The following is a 15,555-nucleotide window of genomic DNA, read 5'->3' as shown; positions in this document are numbered from 1 at the left end:
GCTGATGGAAGTACCTTCAGTCTAGATGGGGAGACAAGAACATTGGACAATTAGGGTAAATGTCAGTATTGCAAAAAGAAACAATGCTCTGATGCATGCTGCTCTGTTTACTGTTTTCAGTCATGCCTCTGCTCATTATATATAATTACCACCTGTATTACTTTACCAATTATTTTACTCTTTATTGCACATTTATTGAGAACATATTTTCTTAAAGGAAATCTGGTAGTGTTAAAATATAAAGAAATATATAAGAAATGCCTTCAAATATTTACAACCTAGTGGATAGAGAGTGCTAAAATTAAAATAAATCATTAATTTAAGGCAATGTCCTTTAAAACACAGTAAGAGGAAACTAACCTGACCCTGGGAGGTCAGGGAAGATTTACTGAAGGTAATTCTTGAATTAAGTCTCAAATGACAAATATGAGTTAGATAGAAACAAAAGGCTATGTAAGACATTCTGTGCTGATTGACACCCATGTAAATGCAGAGAGATATTAGTATTACAAGTGTAAGTGAATATATTTCAGCAAAGGTATAAGGTAGGGTGGCTCTTCAGATGGTTGTTGGAGCTAAGACTGAATAGAAATGGATCAGAATTTCTGAAGGAAATAATGTATAAATATAAAGTGCTTGGACTTAAATCTTAGAAGACACAAGATAGTCATTCTAACAAAAAGTGAAGTTTTTGATCAGATTTATATTCTATCACTGTCAAACTACAATCAATGTTAAGAATGGTCTAAATGCAGACAACAGAGAAGGCAGTGAAATCCTTTAAGAGGCTGTTAGAGTAATAACTTAAAAACAAAAGGATGAAAGCAAATGTAATAGTGGGTATGATAAAGGATAAATAGACACAAAAGTTATATGGGGAGGAAAAAAAAAAACCAAAATAATAGTCATCACATGCTGAGAATGAGAAAAGGAAAGAAACCCAGGTCAAGTTATTTGGTAGATTTTGATGCCATTTATTGAAACAAACAAAAATTCAGGAGGACCTGCTTGAAAAGTTGGGGAAGCTAGAGGGTAAGATTAGGATACATTTGAGGTATGTGTGTTGAGAAGCCAGTGGTATACTGGGCTTCATAGAAGGTTGTCAAAAGGGAAGTTACCCCTACTAAGAGAATTTGAAAGGATGCCTCGTAGAGCAAGGAGAGAGAGAGAGAGAAAAAAAAATGTTCCTGGGGAAAAAAAATCAAAACTACCACAAAAGGAACTCATGGCATGTTATAAGAAGAGTGTAAGAGCCTCAGTTCTTGGGGCTCAGGTGCTCGAGAGATGGAACGCACTGTAGGCCACACAAGAGGCAGAGTTTACCCGGGGTTGGAGAAGATGAGGCATTGTAGTGGGAACCCTGGAGACTCCCATTACTTAGCAACATGATGGCCATCCAATTCCTGTTACTCTGGGCACCAAACAGCGATAAAATTTTTCACTTAGCATATTTGCCAAAATTCCCAGAGTTTTCCCCAAATTCATAAGGCCCCCAATCTATTTTGTTTCATTAATATACAATTATACTTTATAGTTTCCTCTGACAGACTTTTTTAAAAAACTAATTTCTTAACCCTTCATGGGGATCATGGTAACTTTTCCAGTCTGACACCACTTTTTCTTTCTTTTGAGAAGCTGATTCAGTAGGAAGAGCTCTTTATATATTCTTGTCCTGTGATTTATATACTATACTAATCATCACATAATAGGCAGTACTGGTCTTCATACACCTCCCTTACCTTCATCGCTTTTTTGGTCACAAACTTCTCCTGGTCCCCTTAATCAACATGGAACAATAACTGCCATCACTTTGGCTCTTGCACACAATTATTTTCTTCTTTCTTGATCCCCTTTCTCAAATCTTTGAATACCTTCAGAAACTCCACCCTGCCCAGGTATGCCAGGTCTTCCCCTTTAGATCACTTTCTCCTACTTCTTCATAGAAAAGTCTCTGATATTCATAATCCTTTTTCCATATAGGAGTCTATTGGCTATAGCCATAAGCACTCTGCTTTCGGTGGCTGCTCCTCTAGGGTCACAGAAATTCTGATGATAAATGTCATTCACATCTCCATCACTTTGGAAAGATGAATAAATCTCTTTGAACAAACTAGGAATTGTATTTCTTATTTTATATATATATACACACATATATAATTTATGTAATATTTAAGAGACTTAAGAAAATATATCTAATTTTGTCACAGTGTCTGAGATCTAGGAGATACTTTGGGCTTCAGTGAAGCAAAATGTTAATGGAGATGATGAAGTAGCCACAATCTTAAGCACATCAGCCCTGTACCACAGTGATCCAAAAGCAGGTATGACCTGGAGTGCCCAAGTTATCACTTGTAAAGATGTTACTCCTCAGGGCTTCTCTTCAGAATTATTTTGCCTAATTCCCTTTTTGGCCTGTAATATTGCTAAGTGTGTATAATTTACTTGAGAGTGAGAGGAGGTATTCAAATCATCATCATCATCTTCATCATTATTTTTAACATTACAGTTTTTAGTTAATATCAGATAGCAGTGATTTCAGAGCCCAGAGGTTTTAATACATGGATTCCCATTATATGTACTATCTATGCCTGGACTTGAGTTTACAGTGGCATCCATCCCAGAACTCTCCTGAGCAGCTTTGAAGAGGATAGTATGGTCCCTTCAGGGAAATGGCAACCCGCACCTCTAACCCATCCCAAAACAGTGATTTCACAAGAGCAATGGTTAGTCCTACCTCATGATTTTCCTTTCTATTTCCTGAATTCTTCAAATATATTGAGTATTAATCTGTTACCCATTCTTTACACCTCAGAAGCCTTCTGTCAGGATAGATAGCCATTTATCCTGCTGTAGGTTGGCTGGGTCTCCAGTCTGCAAACATAGGGTTTCTCGTAGGTAGAGAAACTCACTGAATATGGGCATAAGAGAAGAATCAAAACCACAGTGGATCCTAATGCTGATAGTTCTTCAAGGAACAATGGGTGTGACCAAGTGGGACATCCGTTTCTCCTTCAGCAACTCCAGGGCCAAGATAGGATATTTTTGGGTTCAGCATCTTTGATTCTATCCAGCTAGGTGCTTTATCAGCACTACACTTCTGTGCTTTAACTACTGTAATCTGCATGTCTCCTTTTGACTACTCCATTCCCTCAGGACCAATCTTTTTCTTAATGTGACCTCTAGGGAAGATAAATAATGTCATGGTCATTGGAAGACTGTCTTCTGCTCAGGGAAATGAGGTGATCACGCCAAATTTCCAATCCCAGGGTAATATAAAGGCAAACAGCATGAACTCTAGAACCATGACAGGAAGGAGCAAGGACTGTAGATCTAGAGGCCCTTATCTTTGGATCTCATTCTGGCATTCCTTGACTTTGTAACCTAGGAAACATTACTTAGCCATTTTTGCCTCTGTTTCCTTATGTATACAATGAGTGCATAATAAATTTATCTGTCTCCTATTTTTTTAATGTTAAATGAGTTAGTATATATATAGCATTTAGAATATATTAAACACTGAATAACAAATAATCAGAAATTGATTATCTGTTCCTTTGATACAGATTTGTTATTAAATTATTTATTCATAGTATTCTGCCAGTCTATCAATTCTCTGACCCTATATTTTGTGCCCTGACCTTAAACTGTTTTCAAAAACCCTGGCAAGTATTTTCAAAGAGTACATCAAATTTCGTAGCCATTAAGTAATTAAACAGTAAGACTAATTTCTCTGGGTCTGGTCCCATGACTATCAGGCAGCCTTTTAACCATGATTTAGATTTCCATGTATACTTATTTTCAGAAAGGAAACTCTCTTCCCTTGGGAAGTATGCATCTAGTTTAGAAAAGTTGCATTCCACATATTAATTTAATATGTTGACATTCTAACATATCAAATGGGTTTGGTTTGGGAGAACTAGCTGTCTATCTTATTAGTCATAAAATATTAATAAGACTGATTTTTTCTGAAAAGGTGAAATAGTCTAGGGAAAATATAAATAAGAGAACAAACTGATAATCTGTCTGATATTTTTAAACTCTTTTTAACCTCCGTCTAATTCAGTAAGTCTTAGTTAAATGATTAGTTGCTTTGTTCATTTTTTTCTTGAAGATTACTAATTCCTTATTCCTAGTATTCCAGGATAACATAATTCTCCCAAATCTTGTTTAATATCTTATTTTTCACATATCATTACCATATATTTCCATAGCTACATTCATCTTTCTCTTAAATAAAATTTTATAAGCATTGTTCACTGAGCTGATGAGGGAATGAATAGGGCAATGTTCTATCTCAGAATAAGTTTTCTTTACCAAAAAAAACTAAATGTATTTAAGGAGAGCAGTTGATATTTATTTTATATTTAAGTGTCATCCATACTTAAATTATCTTTAATTAATTCACATTATAAAGGAATTAGGATAGTGTCAATGTATGTATATGTGTGTGTGTGTGTGTGTGTGTGTGTATGATAGGAAATCTGGGAAGCTTTCATTTTCCTAACATGATATGTTCACAGGAACACAAGTTCATCATTGATCTTGGTTCAAAGAGTTCACGTGGAGGGTGTGTGAAAGTTGACAATGGAGAGTGATATGGCTTAAAATGTGCGAGTTAATGAAAACTGGTTATTACATGGAAAAGTATTTGAATTTCATATCCTAATACTGAGCATTTCTTAACTCATCTTATTGGCTGTTGGAGTTTGTTTTGTTTCCTGAGTCAATTTGTTTATTGAACATAATACAGGCAGCAGGAAATAGAAACCATGGCTCTTTTCCTCAAGGCACTTTATTTGGCAAAGATCAAACTTTCTCTGAAATAAACTGGTGCTATACATCCAAAATTGGGTATCAAAAAAAAAAGATTAAAAAAAGGCAAACAAATAAATAGAACAGAGAGAAATTTGCATGTGAGACATATTCAAAAGTTCTAACACATAGTGGAGAAGAATAAGAGAAGAGAACAATTTCATTAACTCTTTTAACATTAAGATCATGCATTCCATTTTTTTATACATATAGTATTGAAAATAGTAATTGCTACAATAGGTATTTGATACTTCCCAGTATATTTTTTACTAGATTCATGAATAAGCAATAGTATTTATACTTACAACTATTTATGAGCACTCATGACAGCTGGGGGATACCAGCCCCATAGTGATGTGTTAGAATAGCAGTCATGACCCCATGCTTAAAAAATTTGTAATACAGCTGAAAAGAAAGTGAATATATATAAAATAATAAAATGTCACCAACAAAAGCATATGTGTAAATCATCTTAACGAAGAAGAAAAAAGTAATGGGTTATCAACAATAAAAGAATTGAGAAAGATGATATTAAAGATCCACACAGACATGTGGCACAAGAGGAGAAAATGTTATTAAGAGATGAGGATGGTTATCATGCACAACTCCCAATCTACTCATAGATGAAGACATGAAATCCTGAGCTATAGTACTGAAGAGGAAATCTACACATTTGCCCAGATGTTTAGATATACACTATCAGGCTTTCTTAGGCAATTCCTGTGTGTCTGTCTCAGTATTTGCTGGTGAGTTGAAGAAGCAGATAGATCTACAGTGGCATTGGGAGAAAGAACACATCACCCAGTGATGAGGTGAAGACTTATTCCATACCCAACAGGAGAGAAGCAGTTCAAAGTCCTTCTAGGAACTCAAGTTCCAAACTTGCCCTAAGAAGCCAGAAATATTTTCATAAAAAGTTATGACATTTTGGCATGAGAAACAAAATATGGGCAAACGTATTAGAAAAAGAGAAGTTGATTTCTGAGTTTAGGTCATAAACATGAGAAACTATGTAAACATAGTTACATAAGGAAAATATTGCTATTATCATTAATAACAATGCAATAATATTAACAAATTGTACAGTTTTCAAAAACAATCTCTTTTACATACATTGTCTATTGTATGCCTCATAATTATCTTGGGGCTAGAAAAGGCCATACTTACAATTTGGCTATGAAAAAATCTGAATCTCATAAGGATTGATGGTTAACTGAGATCACGTATCTAGGAAGTGAAGAAATTAGACATTTAACCAGATGATCAAGCTTCAGATAGTTTACTTCTCATCTACTCAAACAGCTGCCCTAAGATCTTTTCAGTGGAAAACCTGGAGGATAGAGGTTACTTAAAGCTTCCTCCTTAGTCCAAACTTGCGGAGAATTCCTAGACGAATCTGCTTTGTCCTGACACTGTAGACAACAGGGTTCAGCAATGGGGGGAGAAGCAGATATATGTCAGCCATGAGGATGTGGACAATGGGAGACAAATACTTCCCAAAGCGATGGACCATTGATACCCCAATAACTGGCACAAAGAAGATGAGTACCACGCAGATATGGGATACACATGTGTTGAGTACCTTTAGCTGTTCTTCACGAGATGCAATGCCCAGCACAGCCTTCAGAATCAGGGCATAAGAAAGAAGTATAAAGACTGAATCCACACCCAGTGTGGCAATAACTACACACAGTCCATAAACACTGTTGATGCTGGCATCCGAGCAGGATAGTTTCAGAACATCCTGGTGCAAACAGAAGGCGTGGGAGAGGGCATTGATGTGGCAGTAGTGATACTGTCTCAGTAGCAAAGGTGTGGGCAGTACAACTCCCATGCTTCTTAGCAAGCAGGTCAAACCAATCTTGCCTATTACACTGTTGGTGAGGATGGTGGTGTAGTGCAGTGGACGGCAGATAGCAATGAAACGGTCAAAGGCCATGGCCAGCAGCACTGAGGACTCCAGGAATGTGAATGTATGGATGAAGAAAAGCTGAACATAGCAAACACTTGCCCGAATCTCCCAAGCATCCAAACATAACACAGCAAGCATGGTGGGAAGTGTGGACAAGGACAAACCTAGGTCAGTTAGTGCCAAGATGGAAAGAAAGTAATACATGGGCTGCTGGAGGGAAGACTCTGTCCAAATGACAGAGAGGATGCTAACATTACCAATAAATGCTAACAAGTATGCAAGACAGAATGGGATTGAGAGCCAGGAATGAACATACTCTAGTCCAGGAAAACCCTTCAGAATAAATATAGGCTCCATAGTATCATTGTTACTCCAGACCACCATGGTGACCCTTGGCAAAGAGTGAGAAATATTTTCTGTTAGCCTTTTTTGTCCCTCAGAGTCATCCCTTGTGAGCATAAGTAGAGCAGTCAGGATACATCTTTCCTCTAATCCCGCTGAGGAAGGAAGGAGTTACAGTTCTTAGGTAAGAAACATTTCCCAGTAGTAATGAGCACCAAATTCTAGAGCAAGAGTGTGTACTACAGAAATCTGGTCATTTCTGACAAGAACTTTGATGGCTTTGCATTGAGGACACTAAAAAATTTAAGCAGCAAAAGATAAGAGAAAGAAATCTTTACTATGTATTATAAAATTACAAACAGAGAAAAGTCAGAGTAAATGTCTCTGGATTTGCATAAGCTTCCAGCCAGTAATGTTCTTGAGTTAACCTTGATTGTTTCTAGGCTATCTTTTAATTCCTGACAACAGAATTTGTCCTAAGGACTAAACATAATTTCGCTTCCTACTTATTTAATACTTATACAAACTTATATAATAATTTATAATGTTAAAAATATTTAATATTTTAATAAAATTCAGTACCCATTATATGAAAAGAGGGCATGAAAAAGAATATATATATATATATCTCATAAGGTCACAATGTAACCATTAAAGCTCTTCCTATCTGCCTGCACACAAAATAATATTAAAATAAAAAATGTATATATTTAGTTTAGACATCTATTATATATTATGTGTCTTAAATTAGTAATAATGTGTAATATATCCACTTCATTTCTATTTATCATTTCTTGCTTATTTTTCTTTCAAAATGAGGCTGATACATAATCACATTTTTAAAAATATTCAATAAAATATTAAACGTTTTTCTAATTTTTATGCCCCTTTGCACCTACCTCCTTGAACCCAAACAATCTCATAAATGCAGCTCTAAGTACTCACCATCAGTGGCTCTCAGAAACAACTAAGTATTTTTTCCCTTTTGAAAATGCAGTTCTAACGTCTGGCTTTACTCTCCTTGAGCAATCTTCATTGTGATTGCCTCTGCTAATGCTGTCCTTGCTGTACCCTGTGTTGATGGCATTGGGCACAGCAGCTAAGCCCTATGGGATTCGCTGTCCCTTCAGTTCTCTGTTTCCTTATGTTAGCTGTGTCCAACCCCATTGACTGTCCTGGAGAAAATTCGTCACTTACCTGCTCCTTTAGTGTCTAGACCTCATTGACTTCAGATACCTTCACTGCAATGTCTCAGCATCTCCCTCATTCTTCCTATAGACACTTAGTCTCTAACCACTAAAAAACTGAAAGTTCTCAGGCTAAACAATCTGTAATTCCAAAGAGGACTTAGACTTAGCATCTGTACCTGAGAAACAGAAGGAAATACCCAGCCATTCTCTCTCTCCATGCAATAAGAAGGATTTGCTGCTTTCTCCCTTTTTCCTCCAGTCTGTCCATCCCCATCTTCTAAGAGTCTTGATGTCTCTCTGGTACTCTTCTCCAGCCCCAAGCAGTCTACACTGAGCTTTCACTGGGACCCCTGGCTTAGATGAAGCAGTCAGCTACTATCTTCTGCATCTGCCAGGCAGAATACTTGCTCAACACATTTATTTTTCTTTACCTCCAAGCAACACTTCTTTCCTAGTCTTCAGAATTTACTAAAGCCCTAGTTGACTTTCTTTGTTTTTATTGATGTATAGTTGGTTTACAATGTTGTGTTAGTTTTGGGTGTACAGCAAAGTGATTCAATTATATATATATATATATATATATAATTTTTAGATTATTTTCCATTATAGGTTATTTCAAGATATTGAATATAGTTCCCTGTGCTATACAGTAGGTCCTTGTTTTTTATCTGTTTTATATATGGTAGTGAGTATATGTTAATCCTAAACTCCTAATTTATCCCTCCCCTGCCCCTTACCCCTTTGGTAATAATAGTTTGTTTTCTATGTCTGTGAGTCTATTTCTGGTTTGTAAATAAGTTCATTTGTGTCATTTTTTTAAGATTCCACCTATAAGAGATATTATATGATATTTGTCTTTCTCTATCTGACTTACTTCACTTAATGTGATCATCTCTAGGTCCATCCATGTTGCTGCAAATGGTATTATTTCATTCTTCTTTATGGCTGAGTAATATTCCATTGTGTGTGTGTGTGTGTGTGTGTGTGTGTGTGTGTGTGTGTGTGTGTGTGTGTATACCACATCTTCCTTATCCTCACCCATAAATTTTGTTCTATTTCCTGTTCAAGTCTCAGCTTATCAAAAGGCTCTAGACATTATCATTGAAGTATACAGAACACATATACACACACAAAGATTAGATTGTGGCCGTATTAGAGAAGTAACTTAATTTTCCCCATGCCAAGAAATCAGTCCATGCATTCTACTTTAATTCTTCTAACCTTAATATAAAACACATTTTCTTTAATTCTCAGAGAAGTTGCAGAAATAAAATGGATCACTGTTTTTTAAAAATGCCTTTCTCCCTGCTCTGAGTCCTCTAAGAGCAGATTTCAGTGTTCAGAAAACTTCAGTGGCAGGCCGGTGCATAGACTTAAAGTTAGGACAGGCAGGAATATCCCTATGTATACTCTCTCTTTCTTATCCTTCTCTCTCACTGACTCAGCTGTTATGTCTTTCACTTTTTCTCAGTCCCTTCATCATTGTCCTTCCTTTCTTCATTCTCTGCTGATGCTGTATCTATGTCATTAACAATGATCTTTGGGGTACTTTGCTTATTTTAATACAATTTAACCACAGTGATGTAAAAAATAAATAGTAGGAAGAGACTAGACTAATGACAAGACTGTTTCAAAGGGCAGAGGCCTGAAAAGACTCATGTAATACGGTTACCTATCCTAAGAAATTGAGAAAGAACCACTGAGGATAAGAAAATCATTTTATTATAGCCCCTCCAGCACCTTACCTGCAGTCCTCAGATACAATCTTTCACTAACTAGCCTATCTTAAAATTGTTGGAAAAGATTGAATTAGGATGTTAAGATATGTCATAAACTTCAAAATTTTTCACCTCTAAAGAGAATGACACCCATATTTCCCTTCTTCATAAATTTGTTGTTCTTTAATGATTTTGCTCTCTTTAGCCCTTGTGTCATAACATAATCTATGCCAAAATCTATCCACTACTTATTAATAATTTAAAAATTAACACCTGAAATTTACTCATAAGTCTGTTTCATCGATATGAATGCCGAATCATGCAACCAATAACCAGTTTCCCAAAGATCCAGTTTCATATTGCCTTTTTCTGCCTACACTGTCCACCATCACAGGTAAAGTTACATTCTGTTTCTGTTTCTGTAGCTTTCTCTCTCTCTCTTTTTGTCACCCCTGCTATTGTTCCTATCTTTCTTCTCATTTCTTTGTACTTCTGTGCATTTAGTTCTTGCTCTCTTTGCTTTATCCCTCACCTGAGAAGAGTTCCCATCTCCATCTGAAGGTCAAACTTGAACTGATTACAGATGCTACAATTTTGATTCTCCATATACCTTAGGTTTTCAAAACCTTTGGTTCCATGGATAGTGAGGCTTAAATGCTTCCATCATCTCTATACATACTCCTGGTTTCTCCTGGGATAGTAAATAAGGGATTGGCATCAGAGTCTTCTGGGTCCCTAGAGATGAAATTAATATAAACAGCCCTTAACCACAGCTGTGCCAAGGGCATAAAATCCCAGAAGTTGAAGAAATGTGTGCCTACTTCTATCCACCACTCCCAGTCCTTTTTTTCAAATGTAATAGTTTTCTCTTCTTGAAAGTGCATCTGAGAGTTCATGACCACAGTCTAATATTCCAGAGGAATAGTGAAATCTCAGCTTCATTGAGGACATCCATATAGAACTATGGCAATTAAGTACATTGATAAGTCCTCCTGTTAGAAGGTGTTTACCATTTCTTGCTGAACAGGGTCATTCATTAGCTGTTTGTTTAATAATCGTATGTTAAGCACCAACAGGATTCAAGTCTCCATACTCAGCTCTATAAAGTAAAAACCATTATCTGGTTCGTCATGACTTGCACTTTGCTCAGTATGGAGATGACTTTCTAATCCATTCTTTTTCTTAGCTCATATCCACCTCTTTGCATTTATTTATAAATTTTAGAAACAGCTTATCAATTTGCACCGAGATATACATTGGGACTTTTATTGATGATGTACTGAATCTACAGATCAATTTTGGAAGAATTGAGATATCTAATTACCAGATCTTCCAATACAAGATAATGGACCTCAATTAATTAATGTTATTATGTTTTCTCAATATTGTTTTATACTTTTCTGTTATTAAAAAAAATTAATACAGAAAATGCAATTGAATAAAGTTGGGAGACCAGAAGGAGGAGCTCTCACCCCTTGCAATAATAGCAGAGCCCAAGAAGAAGAAAGACTCCTCTCCTTTACTGACAATGACTCAGTCAGTGAAAAGACATGAACTCTGTTTACCATGGCTTCCCAATTTCCTTTTTCTCTCTATAAAAGCACTTTTATTTCCTTACCTTATGAGGACTTGCACATGGCTCACCATGGTTGCAAGACCCCAAATTGCAATTCCCTGCTGATCCCGAATAAACCCATCTTTGCTGGAAGAATAGCTGGCTGACTATTTATTTCAGGTTGTCAACTGAAAAAATATACACAACCTAAACTTAAAAGTTATGTTTTATTTGGCGGACTTTCAGAGGACTCAAGCCCGGGAGGCAGCCTCTCAGATAGCTCTGAGAGACTGCTCCAAAGAAGCAGGGGAGGAGCCAGGCTATATAGGAGTTTTGCCACAAAGGCCAGGTAATCAGAGCATCAGAAGGTTACTGTTAATTAAAGAAAACCAGACATCTCAAATTAAGGAATTTAGTGCTTTTCTATTTATGGGAATGTGCGAAAGTCTTGGCTTCTTGAAATCATTCCTTTGATGTACACCTTAGCTATCTAGGGCCAGTATCCTCTTCTTTCCCATCCTGAGTTCCCTCAGTAGGTGACTGCAGAGGCTGCCTACTGGGCTGCCTGCTTACCTCCATCCTGAGTCCCCTCCCGTCACTGTCGGGGGCAGTGGTAGTGGCTGATGACTTGATGGCCACAGCATCCTTTGTTTACTGAAATGGCTGGCAGTATTTTTCATTCACAAAGTTAACAGTCAAGAGAGAATATGTATCTTACGTTAGATTTGTTCTTAAGTATTTGATATTAATTTATGCTTATGTGACTAGCATTTACAAATTATCTAAATCTTTGATCCTGATATATAAAAATGAAATCAATTTATATTTGGTCTTTTTTTTCTGAAAAACTTTTAAGCTTATATTTATTTCTAATAAGTAATCTATATAATCTTTATTCCTTATTTTGTACTAGTCACACTTTTATTAGTAATGTCAACTTCTCTCTCCCTTATTTCCAATCATTATATCTTTTATTATATTTATTGACATTTTGTGCCAGTCTCAGCCTATTGATAACCAATGTTGTGGCTGGACCAGCCCTTGTGATTCTTACTTCAGTTAGAAAATATCTTCAGGAGACTTTGGGGGAAAAAAAAACAGGTTTATTACTAGAAGTTCTGTGTTGGGGAGGAAGAAATTATGAAATTTTAACTTTTAGACTGTGACTGTGCACTTATTTCAGTTGACAAGGGGAGCAAAATTTGCCACCCCAAAATGTGTCTCTTTGGCATGAGGATTAATTTAGGCTGATTATTTTTAAGAAACAGAAGATTCAGGAAACCTTTCTTTTTAACTCCTCCTTAGCTATCTATAGAATTTAGATAAAGGGCCAGTTCCTGGCTCTCACATGTTACGGAAACGACAGGCCAGCCAAGGAACAAGCACCACTCAGAGGGTTGGAGTACTCAGATGTATTACGCTGGCAGGCTCAGAGGGGCTTCTGCTCCGAAGCTCGGAGCACCTTCAAGATGTGCACATGAGGTTTTATAGGGTAAAGTACAAGCTTGGGGTATTCGGCCAATAGGCATGGAACAGCTTTAGCAGCATTATCATCACAAAAGTGGAGGCGGGGAGGCAGCAAACCAACATTTCAAAGCCAGATATGTATCTTTGAAAATCCAACTGGCTAGCAAAAAAACATAAACAGCAAACCAACACTAATTAACTTAGATTTACAAGTTAGTCCAGCAGAACTCAGATCAGTATTCCAATACTTAGATTTGTGAGTTATCTTGTTAGACCAGCCCAGCTTTTCCTTCACAACCAGAGATACATGCAAAGAATATGGGCTAGGTGTGGTGTGAGAAACTCTAGGCAGGACCTCAAGATCAAAATCAACTCTGTGTCTCATTGTCTCTGCACAGCACTGTAAACATTTGTTTACCAAATATTTGCTTTTCCACCCCCTTGTGAATTGCCTCCCTCCCCTTTGAAGTCCCAGACACTACTCCCAACCTCCTCTTTTGTCTTTAGCTTAAGATAGTAAGGAGGGGGTTTTGGCCATTTTCGTGAGTTAATTTTCCTGGGTCTCTCGCATGTATACATGTTATTAAACTTTCGTCTGACTTTCTCCCATTAATCTGTCTCATATCAATTTAATTCTTAGACCAGCCAGAAAAACCTAGAGAAGGGTAGAGGAACATTTTATCGACTGAAATAAATGTGCAGCCTAAAAGTTGAGAGTTTTGTTTTATTTGGCGAGAGGACTCGAGCCGGGATAACAGGCTCTCTAATGGCTCTGCGGGACTGCTCCGAAGAGGTAGGGGAGGAGCTAGGATATATAGGAGCTTTACAACAAAGACCAGGTAGTTGAAACAATAAAGATTACTTATTATCTAAAGAAAACCAGGCATCAAGTTAAAGAATTTGGTGCTTTTCTGTGTATGGGAGGAAGCAAACATCTGGGCTCATTGAATTCATTCCTTTGACAAGCACCCAGCTATCTAGCACCAGTATCCTGTCCTTTCTTATTCTGAGTCCCCTCAGGGTGCACCTTTGTGAGTGGCTGCAGATGCCGGGCTGCAGGCTAGTCTTCACTTGGGGGTGGCGGCAGCTGCTGATGACTTGATGGCTTCAGCACTCTTTGTTTATTGATATGGTTTGCAGTATTTTTTGTTCACATCCTCCGCCTGGAAATTACAGGGCAGGCTGTGAGCCAAAGAGTAGGTTAAGAATAGAGAGAAAGAGAGAGACTGTGAGCTCACTCAGGCCTGAGGTTCTGCTTTTATTGGGATCAAGGGTGGGATTTAGCATTTGGGGGGCTCACTCTGTTGGTCCATTTAAAACAAGAGCAGAAATTTAAAGTATGAGAAGAGAAAAAACAAGTGGCCCAAAGGGTCAGTTATCTAAGGAGTTTGGTATGTGTGTGGTGAGTGGGTAGAGTGGTGGCCTGGCTCTTTAATTAGTCCAGTACTCAGCTTTGTGTTTATTTGAGATAGCTATTTTTGAAGCAGATTCCTCTTTGAAATAGATGCCTCTAGGCAATCAAAGCTTAAGTTAGGTATTTGCATTACAAAACAAAACAAAGAAAAAACCTACATGGATGCTCCTAGAGAATGTCATTCTAAGTGAAGTAAGCCAGAAAGAGAAAGAAAAATACCATATGAGATCGCTCATATGTGGAATCTAAAAAACAAAAACAAACAAACAAACAAAAACAAAGCATAAATACAGGACAGAAATGGACTCATGGACAGAGAATACAGACTTGTGGTTACCGGGGGGGGGGGGGGGGGGGCGGGGTAGAGGGTGGGAAGGGATAGACTGGGATTTCAAAATTGTAGAACAGATAAACAAGATTACACCGTATAGCACAGGGAAATATACACAAAATGTTATGATAAATCACAGAGAAAAAAATGTGACAATGAGTGTGTATATGTCCATGTATGACTGAAAAATTGTACTGAACACTGGAATTTGACAGAACACTGTAAAATGATTATGAATCAATAAAAATGTAAAAAAAAAAAAAAACAAAGAAAAAACCTACCTGTCAGGGCTTACACTACAGTTGATTTGTGGCCCTTTTAAGGCTTCTAGTGCAGTTTGGGGCAGAAATGATGAGAGTTATGTTATTTTCTCTTTGTAAATAGGTAATACTCTCAACATTTCATCTTTAAAGTATGTTTGCTAGGATTTTTTGTAATTACCTGTATCAGAGAACATGATTACTTTCTATTCGTTAAGTGTTTTATCAAGAATAGATGCTGGATTTCATAAAATTATTTTCTGTGTCCATGAGGTTTATGACTTATGATCCATATGATTTTCCTTTAATATCCTATTAATATGATTAATTATACTGATTAATTTTTAAATATCAACTTTACATTTCCAGAATAGATCCAGGTGGAATCTGTCACTTTATTTTCCTTTATTTATTGCCAGATTTGATCTCTTAATATTTCATCCAGGAATTTTACATCGATGTTAATGAGAATAACCTAAAATTTTCCTTACTTATAATGTATAAATGAAAAATGTTACCTGCCATATCAATGAACAAAAGATGTTGCAGCCATC

The 15,555-nt window shown here is 36.8% G+C and overlaps 1 protein-coding gene across 1 annotated transcript; it reads right to left on the bottom strand.

The window, feature by feature from the left end:
- Nucleotides 1-6,160: 6,160 nt before the first annotated feature.
- On the bottom strand, nucleotides 6,161-7,108 carry LOC102546144 (olfactory receptor 51L1). The gene has a single exon (XM_006203420.2). It carries the CDS (start codon nucleotides 7,106-7,108, stop codon nucleotides 6,161-6,163), a length of 948 nt encoding a protein of 315 aa, XP_006203482.2.
- Nucleotides 7,109-15,555: the final 8,447 nt, after the last annotated feature.

This window comes from Vicugna pacos, chromosome 10 (assembly GCF_048564905.1).
Source record: "Vicugna pacos chromosome 10, VicPac4, whole genome shotgun sequence".
NCBI lineage: Eukaryota > Metazoa > Chordata > Mammalia > Artiodactyla > Camelidae > Vicugna > Vicugna pacos.
The sequence above is the reverse complement of the archived record's forward strand: the minus strand, read 5'-3'. Positions and strand labels throughout refer to the sequence as shown.